Source organism: Prinia subflava, chromosome 1, assembly GCF_021018805.1.
Source record: "Prinia subflava isolate CZ2003 ecotype Zambia chromosome 1, Cam_Psub_1.2, whole genome shotgun sequence".
In the NCBI taxonomy this organism is placed as follows: Eukaryota; Metazoa; Chordata; class Aves; order Passeriformes; family Cisticolidae; genus Prinia; species Prinia subflava.
In genome coordinates, this window is record NC_086247.1 from 83,611,409 (window position 1) to 83,636,785 (window position 25,377).

The 25,377-nt window shown below is 40.9% G+C and overlaps 1 protein-coding gene and 1 long non-coding RNA gene across 4 annotated transcripts; one reads left to right on the plus strand and one right to left on the minus strand.

Annotated features, from left to right (window-relative positions):
• The first annotated feature begins 899 nt into the window (after nucleotides 1-899).
• Nucleotides 900-24,816, plus strand: SERPINB5 (serpin family B member 5). Of its 2 annotated transcripts, none has more exons than XM_063400917.1 (7): nucleotides 900-1,035; nucleotides 15,381-15,555; nucleotides 17,777-17,914; nucleotides 18,904-19,021; nucleotides 20,154-20,296; nucleotides 21,705-21,872; nucleotides 23,115-24,816. In XM_063400917.1, the coding sequence occupies exons 1-7, from the start codon at nucleotides 1,016-1,018 to the stop codon at nucleotides 23,505-23,507; spliced, it is 1,155 nt and encodes a 384-aa protein (XP_063256987.1). In that variant the 5' UTR covers nucleotides 900-1,015; the 3' UTR covers nucleotides 23,508-24,816. The 2 variants fall into 2 exon arrangements, with proteins under 2 accessions (XP_063256987.1, XP_063256996.1); XM_063400926.1 differs by lacking the exon at nucleotides 900-1,035 and adding an exon at nucleotides 10,253-10,386 and having other exon boundaries at nucleotides 23,115-24,815.
• LOC134552340 (uncharacterized) lies at nucleotides 3,679-16,100 on the minus strand. Of its 2 annotated transcripts, none has more exons than XR_010080838.1 (3): nucleotides 15,774-16,100; nucleotides 7,183-7,315; nucleotides 3,679-4,602 (listed from the first exon to the last, which is right to left on the minus strand). It is a non-coding gene; the product is annotated as an uncharacterized LOC134552340 (long non-coding RNA). The 2 variants fall into 2 exon arrangements; XR_010080831.1 differs by lacking the exon at nucleotides 15,774-16,100 and adding an exon at nucleotides 9,769-9,902 and having other exon boundaries at nucleotides 4,448-4,602.
• Nucleotides 24,817-25,377: the final 561 nt, after the last annotated feature.

Consider the following 25,377-nt stretch of genomic DNA (forward strand, 5'->3'; position numbering starts at 1 on the left):
TTGATTATGCCATCGTGAAGCCTTTGGGCTACTTTTAACCTCCTTTTTATTTAAAGCAGCCTACTTCCTTGGGGTATCATTTCCTTTCTTGCTTTACCTTCTAATTCTGATTAGTGTGACAAAGTATTCTCAGATACGTTCCTGATGCTAGTAATTCTGTGCCATCTGTACCTGTGATTTTTAATTCTTTAATCTTATATTTGGGGTTTAGACCGAGGTCTAAAACAATAAGAATCTCACAGAGTATAAGGATGTATCTTCAGTCACTCTGAACTGGCTTCTGAAACTCCAGAAAAAATGACTGGTTTCTGCAAATGTGATTAAAGAAAGTAAATCAGAAAAGGCACCTCTGTCATTTACAGATAACAGGCTAAATCTTGCACTCCTTACTTAAGCCTTACTCATATAATATTCCTGCTGTAATTTGACTTTGCAGCTAGTTTTGCCTGCGGAAAGACGAGATGAATGCTGAGTAGTGACATCAAGATTATTTCTTGAGAAGCTAATGAAGTGTCATGTTAAGGGCATTACTTCAATTTGAGGGACAAGTACAGTCACATTATCTAATACTTCCCAGTGCTGAAGTTCCTGTGTTGCCATATTCTAAGCATGATTGTGTACAACCAAGTGTAATGAAAATAAAACATATTAAAGATGTTAATATGGGTATCTACTGGCCTCAGCGAAGTTCATCCCCTAACTGCCTGGGGCGTTATTGCTCACATTGCCATGGCATTACGTGGCACAGGCTCTGAGGATCCCCCGTGCTTCCTAAGGCTGAGTAAGCTGTTGTGGAGAATGCTTCCTGCTGCCGTGCCTTGGTTTGGAGGGGAGGGAGCCCAAGCCACAGTGCATGTTGCCTGGACACCTTGGACCAAGAGCAGGTGGATACGTCAATACAACCACTCATGCCTGCAGCACAAGCACAGTATCTATGATTCTCCTCCACCGTGACAGCTGAGGGGTGGCTGAGGATGACTAATGTTACCATCAGGGTGAGATTGGCATCAGCTAAATGACACGAGAGCCATGCAGGTAAGGGAAGTCACTGCCTTAGAGACCTTAACAGTGCAGAAGACAAGACAGAGAAGGCAGGAAAATATAGCCCATGTTTTCCTGTGTTTCTCTAGCTGATGAAATGATGCTGAATCTGCTTAGATCAATCTGCCCTAGGTAACAAAGGCTGTCAACACTAGCTAGTAAAATTGAGGTTGTCCAAATTCCATTGCAGCACCTCGATCCTGTTTGGTGTACACATAATGAGCTCGTGCACTTGGGACAGGACCTGCAATGGACTCATGGTGCAGCTGTGCCCTTTCTCTGTGGCAGGGAACATGCTGGGCTGAAAAGCAGGAGCACTTCAAGCCATCAGCTGTCTTGGGGAACATTTCTGCCTGTTACACAGTGCTTGTGGGAGTCCTGCTGCTGTGGTGTTCCCAGGTGGATGGCTGCCATACATAACCACTTTGAATAGCACTGAAACCACAGCAGCCTTGTGGAGGACAGCTGAGTCCTAAGAGCTCTTGTTCCTAAAGCACTCAGTGCTCTGGCTGCAGAGAGGCTGTTGTGTAGCTATGGAGCCTAGGAGGGAAAGAATTAAAGCTGTATTCAGGACCAGAAAGACTGACAACAAAACAAAACCGTGTTACATTTATGGCACTAGAGATAAGAATGAGCTTTGGGGCAAGAATTGAAGCACTGGGTTTTGAGGAGTTTGTGGTCCTCCAACTCTACCTCATCTCATGGATCTGAGGTGGATGGTGACAATATTTCCTGGCATAGTACAGTAATGGGTCTGGTTGTGCCTACCTGGGAAAAAAAAACCTTAAATTTGTCTGTTTTAAGCTAAGCTCTTCATATTTCTTAGTTATGTTAATTTGAACTCTGCTTCTGGTTTCATTTTTAAACTTGGAAATTCGAAAGATGTCAATGCTTTGAAGGCACACTGATTTCAAGTCAGATGTGCATATATACAAAATGTATTGTCTCCTGGACTAAGTTAGTTTATTCCAGGCAATGGAATGACTTAGGATGTGTATTCCTGTAGTTCATAGTGAGATTAATCCAGCACAGCATGAAAATAGTCAAAGAAAATTATTGCAGGTATAACTCAGGGCACATTTTGAAACTGTTCGCTTGATCTTTTGACAGAGCCTGTAAACAAAAACATAGCTTATTTTCTCAAGTTGTGAAATACACAGTCCACTGCTACTACTATGTTTTTTGAACAACATTTAGCATAGTGAAATTTCTACTGTTTCCATTTTCCCTACTGTTACATGAGTACCAGCAGAAATTGTCATGAATAAAAATGAAATCTGAAACAGTATTTTTTTTAACTTTTCATGTGTTATCTTCAAGGGCAATTTTGCCCTCTGTGAGCATAAGTCTGAAGGTTTCTGAGGCTTTTCTCATCTTGAACTCAGCACAGAGGGACACTCATGGGCATTCCATGTAGAGACCAGGGACAAACATTTCACCTAGGTCTTTTCTGCATAGCATTTCATTTGTTAGGTCTCGATAATTTGTTGAGATTGGATGGAATAAAATCTCTTCAGTGGTGACTTTTTGTACAGTTGGGCAGATGTAGCCTCAGAGCTGTATTGGTTGACCCATTTTCATTTAAAATACACAATTTTGCCAGCTGGAAACTGCCAGCCTTTTTACACAAATATGAGTTCAGGGGTTTTGTGCTATGCATTGTTGAGTTTGGTGCAGCAGCATTTCTTTTTTAAATTTTTTCACAGTCACAGGACTTAACAGCCTTATATAGCCCTACTCACCTCAAAGATTTTATTGCTAACAGTTTAAAAAGTGCTCCCCAGCCAATGTTTCTTTGAGTTTAGAAATGTTCAAGTTTGGACTGTGCACTTTAGATTGCTTCATATTGCCTTCATTTAAAATTTTCATGACCTGTAGAATCATTGGAATAACTTCTAAGGATATTGTAGATTCTCTCGTCACCTGGGGGTCTGTTTTAATCACTGCCAGATTTTTCAAAAATATATGCTGTAACCCAAAGAGAAATCATGGGTCTCATAAAATTGGTAGATCAGGTTCTACAACTTATGTTATGAAAATGTTCGAGCCAGCTGGTTGTCACAGCATGTGTCTCACTGTCTTAAAAAAGACACAAATCTGTGAATTGACCCAGATTCTCTTTCCGTGAATCTCCTGTGCAATAGAAAGCCTGTAGTGTTTACTGTTGCCAGAGTACCAGAAACCTGAATTGTGTTAGGCAGTGAGAAGCATAAAAGTAGTTCTGCTCCAGTAGGTCCTTTTTAAAGTATTACCAGACTCCTCTAAACAGATGACAGGGGAATAACTTTTGCCATTCCAATATACAGCAGAATAACTGAACTCGGCTGTTGTAAAACAGATTCATCTGCATGAGTAAATTTTAAAACTGATGGGCTGCCTCTGCTTCCAGACTTTATTATCATGGTAAATTCAAAGTGGCTTTTGCCTATGTGACTGTAGAGAGCAGTGTTTCCAACATAACTTAATGGCTTGTGATCTGAATGATTAGGGTGATAAAGGGAAAGAGAGCTGGTCTAGGGCCAGACTAGCTGTGAACTACTGCAGTTTAGTTTGCACTAGATTTCTGGGCTAGAATTTCCCTACTGAATCCCTGTTTATTAATCCCTAAGCCTTTTAATTAGGTCTCGTATGGAAAGGAGCAAAAACTGGATAGAGATGTCTCTTAACTTTCTCTTGATCCAAGCCACTCTTAGTAGAATAATTTTCATTTTAAGCAGGAAGCTCTTGGAACCAGACTATTATTATACCATAACCTGTCTATAGTGCTTCCACATGTACAATGCTTTCTCCACACCTTTCAATACAATTGTCTCTAGGATGTCTGTTGCTCTTTTTTACTCAAAACCCACTGAAGTCAGTAGCCACATTTGCAGTGGACTTTGAATGTTTGCCTTAGACAGACAAATAGGGAAATGTTTATATTACCATGAGTAATGACACCTTACCTTATTACATTTTTGTGTTATTAAATGTAATGCCCTACTCCTGTTATATAAATGTTAATGTTGTTGTGCTTGTAAGTTTATTAGCTTGTAATATACATGCAGTATACTCTGAATTTTTTCCACAGAGCTTAATAGGACCATTACATCTCTGAAGGACTGAGGAAAACTAGTTTTCAGTAGGCTGTTTACCTATTGCCTGGGTAAATGTAAGTGGGAAAGTAAGAAGAAAGAACTATATTATCAAGTCCTAGAACTTCCTTTTGTAGAATATGTAACTGGGCCTCACAATTTACAGCATTTTAATACTTTGGCCATCATGGGCTAATATAATATTCTTTTCTACATATTTTGTGAGGCAAGTCTTGCAGTCTTGGGTCAGTGGTCATAGGAGCTGAATCAACTGACTATGTGAGTAACTGCCTCACTTTCATGGGCACTAGGTTTGCATTTTTCATTAGCTGGAGTTTTGGTCCATTATTTGTAAATTTTAAAACTGGGAGTCAAGAGAGGTTTGCAGGTATAACTTCTTTAATTTACTGATCACACAGACAGCATGCAGGGTGTGTTTCTCCAAGTCGTGCATAAGAATCCACATGGTGGTTTGGTTGCCTTTCACCTGGAGAAGCAAGACTTAACATGTTCACCCATGTCTTAGCTGCATGCAGGGATAAACACAGACCTTTATCCTACCCTGAAAACACAAGAGGAGTAAATTCAGCCTGTGAAGTCATGCCCATTTCCAGTGAAATATTCAGCAAATATTAGTTCTAAGCTTTTGTTTTCCTTTAGTGTGCATAAATTCAGGCTGTGAACCTGCACTAAGCAAGCCTTGGAAAATACGTGTCTTCACCCAGATTAATCACACAGAGTTAATTAATTAGATTACAGAAGAAAGTGACTCATCTACTGTAAACCAGCTGTATTTTGCTACAATCTACAGATGACAATGGATTAAAAAAAGGGGCAGAAAAATCCCAAAGTCTTCTTCCCCCTTTCTCTATACTGATAACGAGGCACTTGAGGGAGTAGTACAAAAAACACAGAGCTGGAAGAGAAGCTGTGCATCAGAGTCCAAGCTTACTACGGTGAGCAGTGAAGGTGATGTAATCCCTTCCGGAATCTGCTGAATTATGAGTAAATCTAGTTTGGAATCTGAGGGAGGGAGCTGCTTGGTCCCTTAGTTTCTTTTGGGAAAGATACTTCTGCTAATTTACCGTATGTCAATGTGATTTCCTCCCTCTTTAGAGTTTCCACATTGACAAGAGCCATTTTATCCACATACAGGTTTTATTCTGCTATTTGAAGGCAGATAATTCTAAAATTTCTCCTATGCTCAGTTTGGAATTTACTGATGGATTATTATGCTGCCAATAATTCCCTAGTGAGGTCTCCCACAAATCTATAATCAAGCAGAAGAAATTGTGGATATGTAGGGAAAGCATTCTAATAGCAGCACTCCTGTGGTAAAATGATTTTGACTAAACAATACTACAGAGTGCCACTTCAAACGTTTGAAAATATCACTAAATTGAAAAACATACTGAGAAAACATGACAAATATGAGTGTGTTTGCATTTTTTTTGGGACAAACATAGGGTAGGTTATTCTGAATCATAGTTTCATCCTGGTGAAGGAAGCTGATGCTGTAACAATGGGCACCAGTGACAAAGGAAAAAGACAATTATCTTTGTCCCCATGAGATGGCACCCTGAACCAGCAGCACACACAGGGATGGGTTCAAAGTTGGGGGTTTTTTCATGTAAGGAATAGATCACAGGTGTTTTGGTGAGATGTCATTAATCCAAAGCATTGTCTCTGCTTTTGTTTCACAGAAGTTGATCTTTGTACCATTTCAGAGTAGTGTGTTGGAGTTCTTAGTTGGGTTTACATATATTAAATTCCCCTTCTATTTCAAATTCCTAGTTATATTGTGAGGCTGTTCCAAGTAGTCAGTCAAATCTGTGTCTTTATTAAGTTGATATACACAAAGCATTATGCCTATTGCTAAGTGTTGGGAACAACACCTTTAGGGGAAATAGTCAAATCTTCAACAACCTTATCTCAGCATCTCAGCATATACAGTCATTCATTTCCTATTCACCAAATTAAGAGCTTTGTTCTCACTGAAATCTGTCAGCTGTTTGGTTGCCTGTTTCAATTTTTCCCCAATTTTGAGTTTAGAAGAGCCTCACAAAAAAACCCAAAACACCAAAACCAAAATGCCCAACTCAAAAGTGAGCGCATTAAAGTATGAGAAATTAATTTCCTGTCTGTTATTAGAAGTAACCACTGGTGAGTAATATTTTTACGTCAGCAGAGATGTCTGAAGAAAACTATTTTGCTACCATATGTGTTGGTTCAGTGCGTTGCTATGTGACACCATCCTTGACATGTATTGGTGAAGATGCCTTGGGAGGGGAAAAAAAAATTGGCTCTTTGTTGCAGGTCAGTTTATGTATCTCTCAATGGAAGCATAGAGTAATGCTTTATAATTGTGTTATTTTAATTTCAAATTAACTTGTGGTCGATGTGATCTTTTACTAGCATTTCTTATGAAATGAAAAATACTTTGGCTTATTCCTGTTATTAAATAGTAATATAGACCCATGCTATGTGAAAACTATGAAAAGCTCTGCTGTGTATACTTGTTCACAGGCACTGCAGTCTTTCTTACCCTTTGAATATTTCTAATTGTGTCAAAGCTGTAGGCCACTAAATTAAAACAAAAGTGTACAAATAACCTCCTACCGCTGGTTTCCTCACAAGATCCAAAGCTTATTGGATTAGATCTCAGTCTCAAAGTAACTCAATTAGATCTTTCATCACTGAAAGCATAGAAAGAGTGCACCAGTTTTGCTCTATTCATTACTCAATCCCACTTGTAGCTGATTTCCCATGTGATCTTCTAAATATGCTGGCATTAATTGCAATCAGACATGCACTAACAGTTAGTGATTAGGGGGAAAGAAAAATAAGGACTACAGTGGATGCTTTGAGCTTCTGAAATAATTGAAATAGTTCTTCACGCTCTATTGAGCAGGAAGGGTATTTCCTCCCCCAAAATGAGCTTGCTGGAAGAGTGGGGAGAAGGCAGCTGGTGTTTTTTCCTTTCCAGCAGCATGTAGGAACAGTGTTCCTGGGAGGGAGTGGCAGGGAGAGCCAGGGGAGTGAGGACGCTGAGTAACAGGAGAGTCACCTGGTGGGTTGCATCCCTTCTGCAATGGAGTCTAGCATGCCAGTGTCTGGCATGCCGGTCCAGAGATGCAGGCACACAAATGGAACTGCTGGATCCTAGCATTCAGCAATGTCTTTGGATTTTTCCTTGAGACCTGGAAGAATGAGGACAGTTTATTTATTACTTTGCCAGTGGACTGTAATTTGTCTGTGTTAAAGGCTTCACTCTTTAGGATTCAAAGTGTTCTCTGTCACATCCCCATTGTTTCTACCTTATTCTTTTACCTTATTCTTTTACCTTATTCTTCTTACCTATTTTCTGATAGGAGGTGTCCAAATCACAAGGGGCTTGAAAGTAGTTATTATTTTTTCATAAGGAAAAATCCTGTTATTGGTTCTGGTGTTTTGTGGGGGGGGGTGGGGGGTGGGGGGTGTTGTTTGCTTTTGTTTGTTTGTTTGTTTTTTGTTTTGTTTTTTGTGGTGGTAGAAAAACAGGTCATAAGAGGTGTGAGTTGAAAACACTTGGAGATTTAACTGAACAGAACTAATTAAGTGAAAGGTAGATGAAGGACATGGGAATACTGATACAAGTAGTTGTTATTCAGTTGGACTGAGGAAGAGTGTTCATGGATACAGGGACAATTGTGCTGCTTCTTGTCCTGTACAAGCTTCAACAGCCTGAGATTTAGCACCTTCTTCCTTTTCAAGTTAGCACCTTCTGCTTTTACACATCTTCCTTGTTGGGCTGTAAGTAACACCCAGTAATATACCCACAATTCCCATATATCTGAATAAGTAGCTAGCAGGAAGTCACGTTATTTTAACACTGCCTCCAAGAGCAAGTGAGCCCAAACTGTCCATTCTTAGGGGGAGCAAATCTGCCCTGTGAGTCACTCAGGTACTGGAGCCAGTGTACTTCTTCACTTGAAGCATAACAATTGCAGCAGTAATTACTAGTTTCATGGCACCATTATCAGAATTAATTAATTTCTCAGCACTAACTAGGTCAGACTGAAGGATTCTGTACTGCTGCATAGTGCCAGATCTCAGCCATTGCAGAGCCAGTGAAGTGTAAGTGATGTTTACACAGCTCTGTCTTGGCAATGCAGAGCCCTTTGCCTTTTCCACTGTGCAGCCCTTTGAGGCACACACTTTTATCTGTATTTCCTGCCTATCAGTAAGAAGGAAATGGATCTGGTGAGTTGTGCTGTTTCTATAAAGGCAGTGTGCCTCTTGTCCACCTCCCTGCAGCTTATCCAGAAGCTCCTGAGCCACTTCACAGTGACCATACTTGTTAGACGTGGGTCAGAAAAAGGTTTGCTTCTGCAGAGATGGTAACACTTGGCTTTAGATTACCTGCAGACATCTGAGAAGAGTCTAGCAGCCAAAATTATTGTGTATTTTCATAACCATTTCTCTCACAGAAGGCTTAATTAAATACATAACAATGATGCCCCAGATGGCACAGTTTAGCCAGCTGGCCTGTATCTTATTTTAATTGCCTAAAGATATCCACACCCTGTCTTTGTTATGAATTCAGTTATGGAAAAGGATATGAATTTTAAATTTGCTGTCTGGCAGTGATGGAAGGTGAACTCCATCTGCATCACAGCAAAAAAACCCCAAACAAACAAACCAACAAACCAAAAACATTTGGGTAATAAGAGCTTAGGAGCCTTTTAGAAGGAAAAATGAGTAGGACCCGATCAGGATGCTGTGGTGTGGCCTGATTTATGCTCAAAGCAACACAGAAACGTGTCTTTCAAGAAGGAGATACCATCTCCCCAATTCCCACTGTCACCAAGGAAGTACCATGCTGGTGAAAATGCATCTTTTGGTGTCCTATCCCTTTCATTTGGGCAGTTGGGCACACCAGCACTTCAAACCTGAAAGCAAACTCAATTATCTTGCTTATGCTTTTTGTAGTCTAAAAATATGCAGGGCCACCCGGGGTTACTGAGGTATGAACCTAAGCTGTGCCTGTGGTGTGGGGCCATTTCCTCAGGGGGTCTGGGGGGCAGCCATGGCCTCCCAGGGGGTACTTGCTGGGGGTGTCTGCTGCGGGCAGCTCGGCTGCCCAGCCAGGGGATTGTGTGGAGCAGGGGTGGGACACCTCTTCCTTGATAAGGACTGCATGCCTCTTTCCAATTATAGAAAATAGACCTCGTGGGCAGCACTGGCACCTCTCCCTCTCCCTCTCCCTCTCCCTCTCCCTCTCCCTCTCCCTCTCCCTCTCCCTCTCCCTCTCCCTCTCCCTCTCCCTCTCCCTCTCCCTCTCCCTCTCCCTCTCCCTCTCCCTCTCCCTCTCCCTCTCCCTCTCCCTCTCCCTCTCCCTCTCCCTCTCCCTCTCCCTCTCCCTCTCCCTCTCCCTCTCCCTCTCCCTCTCCCTTTTTCCCACCCTGTCATGGTCACCAGTACTAACATGGGCTGTTTTACATGAACCCAGTGGTGCCCGTTCTGGAAGTGAAGGGGTGGGATTTTCTGTTCCCCTACCAGCTCTGGGGACAGCTAGCTCCAGGGAAGGCTGCTCCCCTGCAGAGGACCTGGCTGCTTATGGGAGGGAGCTTTGCTTTACAGCAACAAGATGATGTTTTCCTTTGATCATTACCTCCAGTCTGACCTTGGGCTTTTTAGGCAGCCAAACACACACATATGCCTTGTAGGCAGAGTTACGATACTGTCTTAATGGATATACAGATGCAAAGTTCCCAGCCACACACTTATACATGTTTTGGTTTTCTTCTGGAGCTCTTTTTCACGATTACAATTTTTCTGCAAATAGCAGTAATCCAATTGGAGTTTCTTGGAGTGCTGGCTTTGTTGAGAGGGTCTTTTAATGGCTCTTCAGCTCCTGCATTCGCTCCTTCTCTCGTTCTTGTCTGGTGCCTTTTGTACTGCGCTTGCTGAAGGCAACACACAGGGCTGCTCTTTCCTGCCAGAGCTTGTTGTTGTCTTCAGTGGCTGGGCAGGCAAAGACAACTCTGGTGTGAATCATTTTGCTCCTCCAATGTAGGAGTTGCCATGAAGAATGATTAAGGGAGGAAAAAAAAAGCGAGAGTGAGAGGCAGTGTGTGTGTGCACAAATTGAGGTTGGGAAAGTGGGAGTGGTGTCAATGAGTAGGCAAGTAACAGAGTCTTCTGCTCAGCAAGGTTTCAGCACGGGCAGCTGGTTCTTTGTGCTGTGCTCACTTCATTGATTCGTTTTCCAGGATTATAGCCTTGCAAAGTAAGTACAGCTTTTTTCTTTCTCTGATAGTTAAATTTATGTTGAGCTAATAGTTAACAAATCTCTTATGTGAAATGTAATTGCATAGAGAGAGTGGGATAAGGATATTTGTACAAAAAAGGTACATGTGGAAATAAAGAAGTTTTTTTGCCTTCCCAAATGACAGTGTTTTGGTTTCATTTCAAAACTGCTGCAATTGCTATGCTAGATTTCTTTCTTTTTCGAAGTTTCATTGGAAGCAGTGAATAAGATCTGGCAGGTGAGACATCAAGGGTGTTAGGAATTATTAAAATATGGTGGTTTATTGCAAATTACTATTCTCATATCAGAAAAAGCAGGTTGTGTATGATGCCATGAAAATCCTCCATGTGCCAGAGTAGGATTTAGTTTGGTTTGTAAGCCTCTGTTGGAGAGGAATATTCTCGTTTTCTGCAGAGGCGCGTACGCTCCGCTCTGTTTGTTCTGAGTTATTAACTGAGTGACTAATCCACACTTGTTTAAAGAAAGTGAAGGACAGGAGCTTAGGCTTGGCAATTACAAATTCATTTTCAGTGCGACCATTTAGTTTTGAAGAGTTCATTAGCCACTGAAGTACAACAAAGCATATTGCAGTGGCTTGTTTCCCTTTCCTTCCTGGAGTGACTTCCCCTGCTGTGTTGCTGACAGTGCTTTTTCCTCAACCATATGAGGTACTCTGGTCCCACACCAGTCTGATGTCTTGCATTCCTCAATGTCTGTTCAGAGGAAATTTTGTCCTTGTTTTTTATCCAGGAGAGTTGTCATTTCCATAGAAGAAGAAAAGGCCCACAGAAATATTTTATTTCCTTCATATCTTGTGTTTGCTGAGTAAGAACTGAAGTGGGGTCATGTTATACTCTTGATATGGTTTCAGTATTAATGCCTCACTTGTCAAATTTGCATGTAGGTTATTTCATATAATTCATTCTCTTGGAATTTTGTTTGGACCGGGGAGAATATAGCTGTAGCACCCAAAGCTCCTGAAATGTAAACCCAATGTACCCCTCAGCTCTGGATGGCCAGCACTGTCTATGCTTTATCTGCCACAGGTGTCTTCTCCTGGAAAGGCTGCTTAACGGAGACAAGAATAAAAGAGATACTTGTTCTGCTTTATTGGACAATTCCTACCATACAACTAACTTGACTTGTCAGACATTTGCACACAGATGTTCCTATTCTTGTGATTATATTCTTAAATATAAGTTATATTTAGATTTTCCCTTAGTAAGCAGATAGTAAAAAAAGCCTCTCTGTTGGTTCTTTGGGGGGGAATTTGTTGTAGTTGTTGTTGAATCCAAGAGTGACTAAGCAAAAATGGTGTCTTTTGCCAATAAGCAAGTTTAAATCAGGTTTTTCTGAACTGGTTCCATAGTGTTTCAGCTCCCTTCTGTATGTGAAAATGTTTCTTTCACACTGTGACAGTCACCGTCTTAAATTGAGTTGGGTGGATTGCAAGCTCCAAGTTCTTAGAAGATGCCCCACTGCTCCGGGCCTTTCTGGAAATGCTGACATCCTGCTTTCCTGGGAAAGGAGGGACCCAATAACAATCCGTGCAGCAGACCTTTTAAAAATTTCATTTTCAGTTTTTTGACTCCTCCCTGTCTGAGTGTTCCCTGTGATTACTGGCTGAGGAGCTACTTCTGATTTCTGAGACTGTTAATGGGCAGCTAATGGGCTTTCACTGGGAGCCTCAACCCTTCTCACTTGCCTGGAACTGGCTTTACTGGACTTTCAAGGCTTGGGGTGCTCAAGGCTTGAAAAAGATTTAAGATTTTATAATATTTAATACTGTAAATTCTTTTCAGTAATATGAATCTTAGAATCAAATTGAATCGAATTGAATCGAATCAAATAGAATAGAATTGTAATTAATAAATGGGGAATAAAAAACTGACTGACCAGCTGAAAGAGATGGTGGAATAGAGATTATTCTTTGCTATCCAGCCAATCAATCAAGGTTAAGGGTGCAACTGAGCCTTTTTTTCCCAACAAAATGTCCTGAATGGTCCTTATTTCAATTGTAACACTAAAATAAAGAAATTAGAATGGAGAGCTTTGCCACTACCAGAAAGAGTTTCACTCTCCTCCAAAGAAGCTTTGAGAGTAAAAGCAGTTACTGGATAAACAAAGGTACATGAAAAGTTTACCATGAAATACCTCTGTAAGAAACATCAGAACTTCACAAAAAATGATCCAACATGAATAGCATCACAGATACTAATGAGGTCAGAGCAGCTTTTGACTGGCATAAGGAAGACAAATTTAATTCAATTACGTAAAATTTCTTCTTTTATTTTCTTTCTCTGAATGTCTTGCAACCCAAGGAAGTGAAACACAGGTAGCACATCTACATTTCAAAGTTAACATTATGCCAGAAATGAGCAAGGGTTATGATTTAAGGGTTATAATTTAATTGGTTATTATTTCATATTGATTTTTAGCATGTAAGGAAGATCCAGAGACCTGAATAGAATAATATCATGCCAGCTAACACTAAATAATATACTGTATTAGCAAATTAATTTTTTTTCAGGTGCATGACTCATAGGATTTTTTGTATTATTTGTCTTTTTGAGGGTGGTAGATGTTTACTGAATGACGCATTCTGGGTTCCCTGGGTAATTTTCCACCAGTTCCTCAGTAAGAAATACCTGTGAAGTCAATACTTGCCCCAAGTCTTCAATTCTGGGGGGTGGTGCTGGTGTGGGGTGGGGCAGAGAGAGAGAGATTGAGCAGCAGACACAGTATAGGAGTGTAATGTGTGTTCATGTAAGAATGGTTGAGTTAATGGCAAAGATAAGGTAGGTAGCCTATGCAGGGGATTTTTTAAGACATGCACAAACACAAAAGTGCATATTTGTGATGAACAATTGCAGGGAGGCATTTTAAGGAATAATTTTATGTTTGCTTCTTTGCCCTGTTGTTCCAAGTTACTCCCTCATCAGTAGTCTGAGTCCTCCTAATTTGTTCTTGTCTTTTGCCACTGTCCTGCCTAAAGCTCTCCTCTGTTAATGTGTGTGCTGAGCCCATGGTTGCTGGCAAGCTCGACTTCTCTGGTAATTAGTTGCTTTCATGCCTGAGAAATTGTGTCTACGTGAACAAGGTGGATGGTTACAGTGCTAGGCTGGCACTTGGTCCTCTCTTTACACCCATATGATCTCTGAGACATTTCCTGAACCTCGTTGTGACATCAGCTTGAGGTCTGCTGATGCTGTAAAATGGAATCTCTCATGGAAAATTTCTCTTTACCAAGCAGCTGCCAGAGTACTGGAACAGAGACAAGTCCAGCCACACCCATTCTGAATTCTGAGTCTGAGAAAACCTCTGGATGTTGCAAAGTATACTCGTCTGTATTTTCATGTGGGGATAAGTTTCTCCAGTGAAATGTTCAATGTTTGCTGTCTTCAAGACAAATTCTTTTTCTTGATTTTTTTTCTTCCCCCAGTGGGAGGAGATTTGTTAGCAAACAGTTTGTTGCTAATACCAACAGTCAGAACATTTTGCAAGAGTGCAGGGCTGGTTAGGTGGGCTTTTCAAATGCTGACCTAAAAAGCCTTGGTTTAATGCTGGTATATCTTTTTTAAACTTGATTAAATGCAGTGCATTTGACTAACCTTTTATACTGCATCTTTTAGCCCAAAACAAACTAGTTGTCAAGTAAAACAATTGACTTACCTAGTAGATCTAAGAACATGTATTAGTTAATTAAAATAAAAATAAAGACATTTATTTTGTAAAAGGCCTTCTGTAGTCAAACAGGTCTCATGAGTAAATCAAAGTGTTTTCTCTACCGTGTTGTGGGCAAGTTACATGCCTGTTCTGTTACTCCCACAAAAAATACTTATAAAAATTTATAACTACCACAAATTATTTGGAAGTCATTACTACTGTCAAGAACCACAGCTGCTCTAGAGACACTCTAGAGCAATGGTGTCAGATGTTCAGCTACATATGTGCAGCATAACACATGCAAGAATTTCCATTTCCTTTCTGTCTCTGTCAGTAGCTTTGATGGAGCTGTTCCGCACCCATTTTAACAGTTTCCCTTTTTTTAGGGATACATGGTATTGGGGGCATAGCAAGTGTGAAATTCATTATGCCAAAGGGGTCATCTTCTGTGTGATTGCTGGTCTAAAGCCAGACTTGTGCTATTGACTGAAATTCTGGGGTTCATCCTTCTTGGCTTGAATCTACACAAATGTGCTTAGACTAAAGTGCAACTTTGGGTATGTGAAAGCAGCCTGGAAAATGGGAATAGTCTCTCTGGCTTTCCCAAAGCATGGTAAGCAACAACTGTGCCTTGCCTTTCCTGACTGCACAGGTCTGTGGCAACTGCAGTTCCTGAGAGTGGCTAGGAAAATCTTTGAGTTAAAAGTAAGTGGTAAGTGATGGGTGGGCACACAGTGGTATTTTTTATGTTTCTATAATAATCTCAATGTACAGGACCAGGAGCTTTATGGAGACTTCTAGCAAGGCCAGGGATAATGGGGAATCAACCCTGAGAGGACGGACATGCACCAAAGCTAAAGGTCTAATGGACAATTAGCCATGAAGAAAGAGAGGGAGAAGTTGTGAGACCATTAAAGACCTGCCTGAGAGCCAGGAGAGCCCAGAGCATAGGTGGATTACCTTCTGAGTTGGCACATTTTAAGAGTATCAATTAAAAACAGATTAAATTCATATGTGTTCTAATTTGACTCAGTGTGTGTGGGCCATCCTGACCCACATAGATTTTCTCAAGTGCTTCTGATAATACTGGCTCTACATAACAGATGGCATTGCCCGCTGTCACTTGAACATGATGGCTATTTCTCCTCTCCCTCTCCCTCTCCCTCTCCCTCTCCCTCTCCCTCTCCCTCTCCCTCTCCCTCTCCCTCTCCCTCTCCCTCCCTTTTTCAGTGCTCTGACCCATCCCCACCACAGCAGGAACTAGAATCACAACCTGAGTCATCTCTCTTTTCCCTTTTCCATTTCAGGATGACAATGGATGCTCTGCAACTAGCTAACACTGCCTTTGCAGTTGATATGTTCAAAAAGCTGTGTGAGAAGGACAAAACAGCCAACATTATTTTTTCCCCACTGTGTACCTCAACGTCTCTGGCTCTGGCATACAAAGCTACGAAAGGTGATACTGCAGACCAGATGAAACAGGTAAGCTGTCAGCAACCTGTTCTGTGGCTGCAAAATTATATGGCTGTTGTAGGTGTCTTTCTTAATAACTCTTGTTAACTGCAAAGAGGAGGTGGATGCAGTAGAAGGGACAGAATTTCATCCACATTTCTCCTTACAAGCAGCACTTGATGTTCAAGGGGTTTCCAGCATGATGATCCAGTATGGCAGTCATGATTCAATCAGTTTGTGGAGCTCACCCTGTGGTGCAGGGAGTCAGCTCTCCAGCCTTGTCTGCTGCCTCTGTGTAAGCAGAGATTGAGCTGGATCCTTTTTATCCCAGTGAGGGTCCCCATGGGTTCTGCAGTTACCTAAAGGTGCATGAAATGCAAATTAAGTATGCATTTGTACGCTGATTATCACCTGGCTCTGAAAGTTTCTCTCCATATTTGAATGTATTTTCCCTCCTTTGGAAATTCCTCCAAATTGTAGTTTCTCATTCACTGAAAGTACCCCTGAGCACAGCCTTCTGTGCCCCTACTTATGCCACAGATTACAGGGAGCCCTGTGCTGCTCACAGAGCAACATGTCCATGAAAATCATAGAATCCTAGAATGGTTTCTGTGGGAAGGGACCTTAAATCCCCTTGCCACAGGCAGGGAAATCTTCCACTAGACCAGGTTGCTCCAGATCCTACCCAACCTGGCTTTGAAGACTTTCAGGGATGGATCTTGTAAGCACTGCACATTTTTCCAAGCGGTATTTAAGAAAAAAAACAAAATTAAAATTAAAATTTAAATGGTACCCTGAAGCTCCCTCACCATTTCAAAATTCAAATGTTGTCTTTCTGATGGGAAAGTTAAAAATATCACCCTGCCCTTATTTTGTTTTCACTTGTGTCTGCAATTTGCTTTGAACCATTCCATAATAACAAGTTAACCTGCACATCCACAAGTGGAGCTCTGTTACACAAGCACACTTGTGTTTCATATTTCTCTAGTGGTATTTAAAAAGTGCTGACTACAGATGCTGAGGAGAGCTTGGTATGCTTTTAAGTGTAATATCTCCTATTTTCCGTGTCTGTTCTAGCTTCTGCCTTCCCCTGAGTTTGTGCTTGGGTTTTAAACACTAGGTACAAAAGGAGCCAGATGGGCACCTGTAGTCTGGAACATCAGCCAACAAACTTGTGCCAATAATTCTCCTGAGTAGAGAAGCTGCAGTAGCTTTCTCCTCCAACCTAGTTCCCAGGCACAGAAGCTTTCTGTACTTAACATGCAAAGAAATAAAACTGTTGGAGGAGAAGGAAAAAAAGCTGAGATAGTTGTTTCTAAGGAAATGGATTTGGAGTTTGGCTATGAGAGCTGTGCTGCTGCTGTGTTGGGAGTTTATTGCCTTCTGCTCCCACTTAGCAAGGGTAGGGGAGAACATGGAAGGGTGACTAAGGCAGAGCAGCAATTTTGTCTGTGAAAAGAAGGTCTCAGGTGCCTGCTGTGCCTCATAAGGGAATTTGAGGAAGATGAGGAGAGTTGGACAGGCTTCCTGTAATAAAACAGCCACCATCAAAGATCCTGTAATAAGTAAGCATTAAAAGCTTAATTCATATTTATAGGGTTATTTTCAAACAAAGGCTTTATTACCCCAGTATTTCCTAGAACTGGACTTGTCATTCCCAGGAGTTGGGAGGTGGCCATGTGTGGGTCAGCAGCCCTACCCACGGTTCTACTGTGTCTACAAAACCAAACACAGTTATCTTTATCTGATCAGTTTTTGCTGAAATTCATGTGATGTCATGTATTAGTCAAAGCACTCAGAAAACTTGATGATCTGGCAAGAATTTTAAGGTTGTAGCCCACTTCTAGAAAGGAGATTATCTGGGATCCTCACATATCTGTCTTAAAAATTTCAGGATTTTGGATGGGAATGTAAGTTTAGCAAAAACATTATGACTCCATGCTATGGAGTTTTAGTAAGTCTCATCACCATCATGAATGGCTCTATTGGTTTCTTTGGATTTCTCAGGAAAGAAATGCATTTGGTGAAAGTCCTGGTAGGATCAGGTTTTTAGATTTATGTTAGCATGTCAAAACATAAATGATTTTTGAGTAACAATGAGAGGCTGCATCATTACCTTAAATACAAAAAGCAACAGCTGTGGTCACAAGCTAGTATTATTTTTTGCTTAGCTGGTAGGAATGTTTAGATGATGATGATGATGATAATAATAATAATAGATGCTTAGAGTTTTGACATTTTGATTTAACAGGTGCTCCATTTACAAGATGTCAAAGATGTTTCTTTTGGGTTTCAAACAATAACTTCAGATGTTTCCAAACTCAGCTCTTTCTTTGCACTGAAAATGGTCAAACGGCTCTTTGTAGACAAGTCCCTCAATCCTACCACAGTAAGTACTGCAGGAGAACTCTGGTGTTGTGAATTGTTTGGGCATCATCTTGATGGATTATGGTGTCAGACTGCAATGTTATTTAAAATTAATTCTGGTACTTTTGGCTGTTGGTTGACTGAACTCAAATGATAAAGCATCATATTGTCTGCTGTTATAAAGGTTTGTAGGAGGATGCATGAGTCTGCTACATGACTCCAAGCTGTGCAACTCTTACAACACTTTAAATTCTTTCATTAATATGCTTTGGGTCAGTAGCAAGTTTGGTTTTGAATGCAACGTAACTTCTATGCCACATCAAAGCCTTTGCATTGCAAGTATGAGTGAAAATGAGTGTAAAAAATTGGTGGTGCAAGTGTGTGTCCAGTTCACACACCCAAGTAATTACTGCATAGGCTTCAGTTTTCTTAATCTGCCTGACAAGGCAAAAGCCTGACCATTGAAGCAATACAAGTGAAGAAAGTGGTGTTTGGCCTTTTAACCTATGAACTTTGCAATAAACTGAGAAGAATGTTCTGTCTGTTGGTTTTTTCCCCCCAAAGCTGTCTTTGAGTAGAGTCCCAAGCAAGGATAACATCAGCTTAAAAAAGGTGTTTCAGGAAACTCAGCATGCTGCAGTGATGCTGTGATCAGTTCAGCCTCTGCTACAGCAAAGGCCAGGACCAGGAGCAAAAAGTGTCTTATCTGGTGAGGACAGATGTGATGGGAGCAGACTGTGGCCTCTATCTCAGTCTTGCCCAGGCCTGGACTGAGGGTTGTTTTATCCTGTAAACTCTGGCAACATGGTCATTCCTGCAATAGCAAAGTTACTTAACTGCTGATGTAACACCACTGGTCTGAGGACGACCTTGGGAGTGATGTGCTGGATGCAAGTGTACTTCCTTGTGGTCTCCTCCAGTTATTTAATAGCTTTCCTCAAATAATAATGAACTCCTGAACTAACCAATGGCACTTAACCAAGCACGACTTCGGTCACTTGTGTCTTCCAGGACTTTGTCAATTCCACAAAGAGACCTTTTCCATCTGAACTGGAATTAGTGGAGTTCAAAGAAAAAACTGAGGAAACGCGAGAAAAGATCAACAAATCCCTTTCAGAGCTGACTGATGGTGGGTACAGCTTAACCTTGGGGATGCTGTTTGCCTCTTTGGGGAAAGATCTTTATGCTTGTGACACCTCTTCAGGAGTAAATACATAGTGAAAGAAGACTAGGTCTGCTATTTGGATTCATGAGGATTAGCAGCACTGACTTCACTGCTGCAGCACTTCTGAAGGTGGAAATGTGAGACTGACCTTGCATTAGCCTTGAGGAAAGCTGCTCACATTTGACTCCAGCAGGATAGTTTGGGAGAATAACAGGTCCTGGCTGTGGAGCATCACAACATGTAAAACCAAAACATCGAGCCCTCTAATTCCTTCAAAAGCTTCATTGTAATGGGAAGTACTTGTTGGACTCTGAGTTCCAGGCTGTGAATTAATATCTCAGCTGCTTTAGTCAGCCAGAGTGCCACAAGCAGGTGTGGGTCTCTCATGTGCTGTCTTGTGGAGGCGCCGGCAGAGGTGGCCCAGGGGTTGGTTGCCACCAGTTGCCCTCGTGTGGTGCAAGTATGGAAACGCCGTGCACCGGTCTGGTCCTTCCAGGCTGGCGCAGCTGCCCGTGGGGAGGCACCTCGCCCTGCCTGTGCGGCTCCAAGACACGACTTGCCTTCCCAGTGCTCTGAATTCAGGGTCATTTATGGCAGTGCTGAACTCTTTAGGAGTCTCTAGCTATTTGGATATTAACTGTAATTAGAGCAGCATTTTTTGTTAACCAGGTTATTTTGTTCTTGTGTATCAACCTAGAAAAGAGTAGCTGCTAATTTGAAACTTCCCTTCAAGTCTTGCTCTCCAAATGACAAAGTGTTTTTTCACTTAAACCTGTTGAATTTCACTGAAAACTCAGCACCTTCTTTAAGCTACTGAACAAAACCAGGAGGTGTAGTTTTGATTGCATGTGACATAAACCAACACAACATATCATTTGGAAGATCTGCCTTGATCCCAAACCCCACATCAAAAATTAAGCTGCAATTTTAAGTAAGTGCTCTTTTTGAAATTTTCCATTAGAAAGAAAATCTTTGATCTGTGAGATGCAGGACACAAATGTGTTTAGTTCAGGGAAATGTTACCATATTCACTTAAAGAAATTGATATACTGCTAATGTATTGTTGTTTTAACAACCATCTTAAACTTATTCACAGGGAAAATGGAGAATGTTTTGAAAGAGGATAGTGTAAGTGACCAGACTCAGATCCTTCTTGTTAACGCAGCTTATTTTGTCACAAACTGGATGAAGAAGTTCCCAGAGGCAGAGATCAAAGAATGTCCTTTTAAAGTCAACAAGGTATGTTCTGGGAGGAGAAAAAAAAAAAAAAAAAAAAAAAAAAAAAAAAAAAAAAAAAAAAAAAAAAAAAAAAAAGTAGTTTCCTCTCAGGAAAATGAGCCAAGGAAATCCCAATAAGAGAAAATGAGAAATACTTGTTACCATGGAATTCTTAGACTCTGTCTAGCGTTACACAGTGTTGCAAGGGTCTCAGACTGTCCTGGGAGTATGTTTAGAAAACATGAACTGAGTGTAAGTGGTCAGAAGCAGCCATCGTCTGCAAGGAGATGCAAATTCTCATGGGCAGCTTTTTCCAAGAGATTGGAAGGTTGCAGGTACCAGAGGATGCATCCAAAAACCAGCAGAGGTGAAGCACATTGCATTTTTGAGCTGGTGAAACGTGAACAGTTGTGTCACCTCTTTGAGTACATGCCTTAGGTGCCTGGCCCTGTGTTTTCCTCTTCAGAGATGCCATCCTATCAGTTTCCCTCTTTCCAGTCAGGCTCAGGACTGCAGCCCTCTGCATGTCAGTCCTGCTCAGCCATGAGGTCCGAGTGCGAGCAGCACCTGTGGCTGGTGCATTCAGGAGCCTGTGACCAGCAATATTGTAATCAGATAACTTACAGCCCAGATACAAAGCTGCAGAACATTTATAAGATAAAGAGATTATATTCCAAATATACACACACATACATGTAGAGATGCATAAGCAAAGTTGTAGTTTTAGGTTCACTGAAAATATTCATAAATTACCTCATCAGCCAATAGCTCCAGCTAAAAAAGTTTTTAAAGTCACACAATCAACACTAAATTTTTTAAGTGAAACATGTCAAGATTTTTTCCCCCTAAAGTAACATTTTTCTACTGAATTTTAATTTTGAACATTTTTATGTGGACAGAACAGTTTTAAAATCTTCCCTATGAAATTGTTTTGTTTTGCTCCACTCTGTTCTGTTTAGTTTCATTCAAAAGCAAAGACTTAGAGATTTAGGTAAGCCTGAAATTTCTTCTGGTTATCTTTCTACTCCTGAACCAAAACATCAATTATTGTTATGAACAGCTTGACCTTCACTGTTGAGCTGTGCTCAGTGCTTGACCCTTGCTAGCATTACGTAGACAGTGTAGTTGGTAGCACTCAGTAAAAAGGCATGAAGGGCCACCAATATTAGATAAACTGCTCTTTTAAGGCACATCCCCCATATGTTGCTATTGTATTAAGTAGAATTCCGTTCCACTTTTCTTTGGAAAGCTGCCTGCTGTAAAAAGCCAACAGTGTCTCTCGCTGCTGCTTTCATTACCTATGAAAGCCAACAAATTCTCTGTTGGTAACTCAATGTGCCCCTTTCATGCAAGCTTACAAGCTTTCCTCTGTCACCGTCTTATCCGTGAAGGAAAAGGAATGATAGATTGTTTCCTGTATGTTTTGCAGACTGAAACTAAACCAGTGCAGATGATGAATCTGGAGGCTACTTTTTGCCTGGGCTATGTGAAAGATTTAAACGTTGCCATCCTTGAGCTCCCATGCCTTAACAAACATATAAGCATGCTCATTCTCCTGCCCAAAGAGATTGAAGATGAGACCACTGGCTTGGAGAAGGTGAGAGAAAAAAAATTGGAATTGCTATGATACTTTCCTTGGAAACAGCCCATATAATGCCATATGTTTATGGAGGGTCTTTGTTCTTTAGAAGCAATGCATAAGGAACCAAAAAGTAACTTTCATGTGAATTTACCATCTCATTCTGCCTCTCTGTTCCTCCTCTCATATTTGTGGCTTCATTGTTTTCACTGTGTCCAGCGTGAGGTTGTAAATGAGGCTTTGCTCTAGAAAGGGAGTGCTCAGAAGACAGTGTAAAATGCAAAAGGTGCCCTTATTTCTGGTATCCTTAATTTTTTTTCAACTGACATGTGTCCATGATGTATTTTACTAAAGTCATACACTTCTCCCAATTTTAATTTTGAGCAGAGGTGCCTGCAAATGAGCCATTTTTATTACAATTGCGCATAAATGTGAAAATTATCAAGCCATTTTCTGAAGATCAGCAGTTTCTTATGTCATTTCTCTATGAAAATTTTATGACATAATTCCACCCCTCTTCAAAATTTATTAAGGATTAAGTAATTAATAATATTAATTAAAAGTCATAAATTAAAAGTTGCTTAAGGATTAAAAGACTGATGATCACTCAAGTCTCCATTGTAATTTGCTGCAACTGGCAAAAATCTTTAAAGGTAGGAAGAATCTGTCTTTGCAGCTGAAAGATACTTTCATATGTTGGAGTAAATTACAGAACACACCTATCATAAAACACAAGTGAGGCCTTTCCTGATATCAATTTATTTTGGCGCCACACTCTGCCTCTTCCCTTTCCAGTTTAAAAAAACTTGCTTGAACAGCTGCATGTTTGATTGAGATCAGGCTCTGGATTTGGATTTTGTGTCCCAAATACCAGCAATTTCATGACTCTGTAGGGTCAGGAATAAAGACTTTTGGATCTCTGCCAGTTGGCCAGGTGTAACGTGGGTAGGAATTGTCTTCCTCAGGTTCCTTCGTATGGCTGTTGAGGTGATTGCTTATCAAAAGCTTGCCAGAGCATGCACATGCAGAGGAGTTCCTCCAGAGGCCTGTCCTATGGATTAAATCGTACGGGAATCAATATAACTGAGAGCATGTTAAGCCTGAATGCTATGGTTGTGAATTCAGATACAAAAATTGCCTTTGGACTTAATTTTTTGGAGGCTTGATAGGAGTGAGGAGTTCAGGAATGGTCTTTTATTTTTTCTCCTTTCACTTTCCTTGGACTGCTCACTAATTTCCTTTTTTCGTTTATGTTTTCAGCTGGAAAAGGCACTGACCCCTGAGACATTATTACAGTGGACGAATCCCAGCATGATGGCCAACACTAAAGTGAATGTATTTCTTCCAAAGTTTAGTGTGGAAGGTGACTATGACCTGAAGCCACTTCTGGAAAGCCTGGGAATGACAAATATCTTCAACGAAAGTGCATCAGATTTCTCTGAGATGTGTGAGACAAAAGGTGTGGTTGTGTCAAAGATCATCCATAAAGTCTCCTTGGAAGTAAATGAACAAGGTGGCGACTCCCGAGAGGTACCAGGATATCGGATTCTGCAGCACAAAGATGAATTTAAAGCTGATCATCCATTTATCTTTTTGTTTAGACACAACAAAACTCGCAATGTGATTCTTTCAGGCCGATTCTGTTCTCCTTAAGCGAGGCATGTTCATTACAAAAGAGCACAATTACATTTGTGGTGGTGCACGCTCCTGTAAAGCTTTTCTTCCTGACTATCACCTTGGAAAGGAAATCTTAGAGGTTCATATATTGGCTGAGTAAAACAATGTACTCTACATATGCAGCAGAACTAGTTTCTCTCCTTTTGTTTCCTCCCCTTTGGCGGAATAGTTTCCACTGTGAAGAACACATTGTATTTTATTGAGAAGTATCCCAGCTTCAGCAACAAGAACATTTGGTTCCTCTGTGATACTTTTTTCCCCAAATGAACTGAACTGACAGCCTGATTTAAGATAGCCCAGGAGCTGGAAAGGGCTCTAGGAGGAAGACCTGCATTCCTGCTCTCTAGTGAAACCTCTCTCCCTCGTGACTCACACTCCCTGGATTCCTAATGCCCAAAAGGGGAAATGTGGACACACGGTATAGCTCTCTGCCTGTACCTGGCCACACTCTGGTGGTCCAGGGTGCCCTACCAGACCCTGCAGCACCCAGTGAAGCAGTGCACAAGTTCTGCAGCATAGCTACAACAGTTCAGGCTGGCACCAAAATTTGCATCTGTGAAAGAGCAGCTGCACTGAGGCCTATGGACACCAGAGGCAAAAATCAAGGGGACAGTATGTGTCCCCAGAAGACTCTTCAGCATGAAGTTCTAGACTGGGGAGGTTGAACTCTGCTGTGTGGCCTTCTTTGACTCATTCCCTTCAGACATGGAAGATGGGACAAGTTCACTGCAGCTACGAGGAACCTTGTTGTATATATCCCAAGGAAAAGAACATTATGCAAATCAAGGATAGAAGACAGTTGGATTAATACTGGAAGTGCTACACTTTCCATGCACAGATTATCTGCCATTTCCAGCTCTGGATTTAGCATTAAGGAAACTCCTTACAGTTACTTAATGTCTAAAGCACAAGAAAGAAATAAGGACTTCAACTTCAGAGAAATTAACATTGTAATTACTAGTCTTCAAATTCCACATGAGATTATGGTAATCAGATTTAATTTCTATCTAAAGACTGCCTGCTGCATATGTTCAGTACTCATTTGCCTAATTACTGTTCAGAATAAAGCACTATAAAACCTGTGTCAAATGTACAATACCTCTAGCATCAGTCTCTGTGTTCACTGACTGTGTCAGTGTTCATGCCTGACTTTCAGTAAATTATAAGAATTGAAATAAGCAGATTCACTTAGGCCACAAAGTCAAAATAACAAAAAAAAGGAACTAAGTGAATGTTTGGATCTCCCTTCTGTGCCACATGATGATAGTTCCCAGTAAGGACTATGTTACTAGGTGGTCAGGATACATACAGAATTCAATTATGTATCCTCAAAAGATGGAAGCATTTTACTTGAGAAATCCACTTGGTGCCTGAGGTCTGAAAGAAAAAGGAAAGACATCTGTAAATGAGAACATGCAACAACCCCTAATATGCGTAGTTTCAACACCAGAGCACTGGTTCTTGTGAATTTAGAGATGGGAGTTCTGTTTTGATTCTTGAGAAGCCTTTAGTCACAATAATTCAGTAGTCTCCTCTGAGGACCTTTAATAGTTTCTAATGCATTTTAATGCCAGAGGGTTAATTGGGGCTTTGGCTCATATTTTTGAGGGTTTAAGGAGACTAACTTGGATTAAAAACAATGGGAAGTGAGATCCTGCAGATCTCTGGGGGTTTTTGCTGATATGCATTGGATGTTTTGACACAAAGATAGTGGTCAGAAAAATAAAAAATACAACAATTAATGTGACCCTGTCTGAGAAGGACTTAGATGCAAAGATCTTTACTGGCTCAGCTTCAGTGATACCTGAATGATTGAGAATGATTGATACACCCCATGATTGTCTCA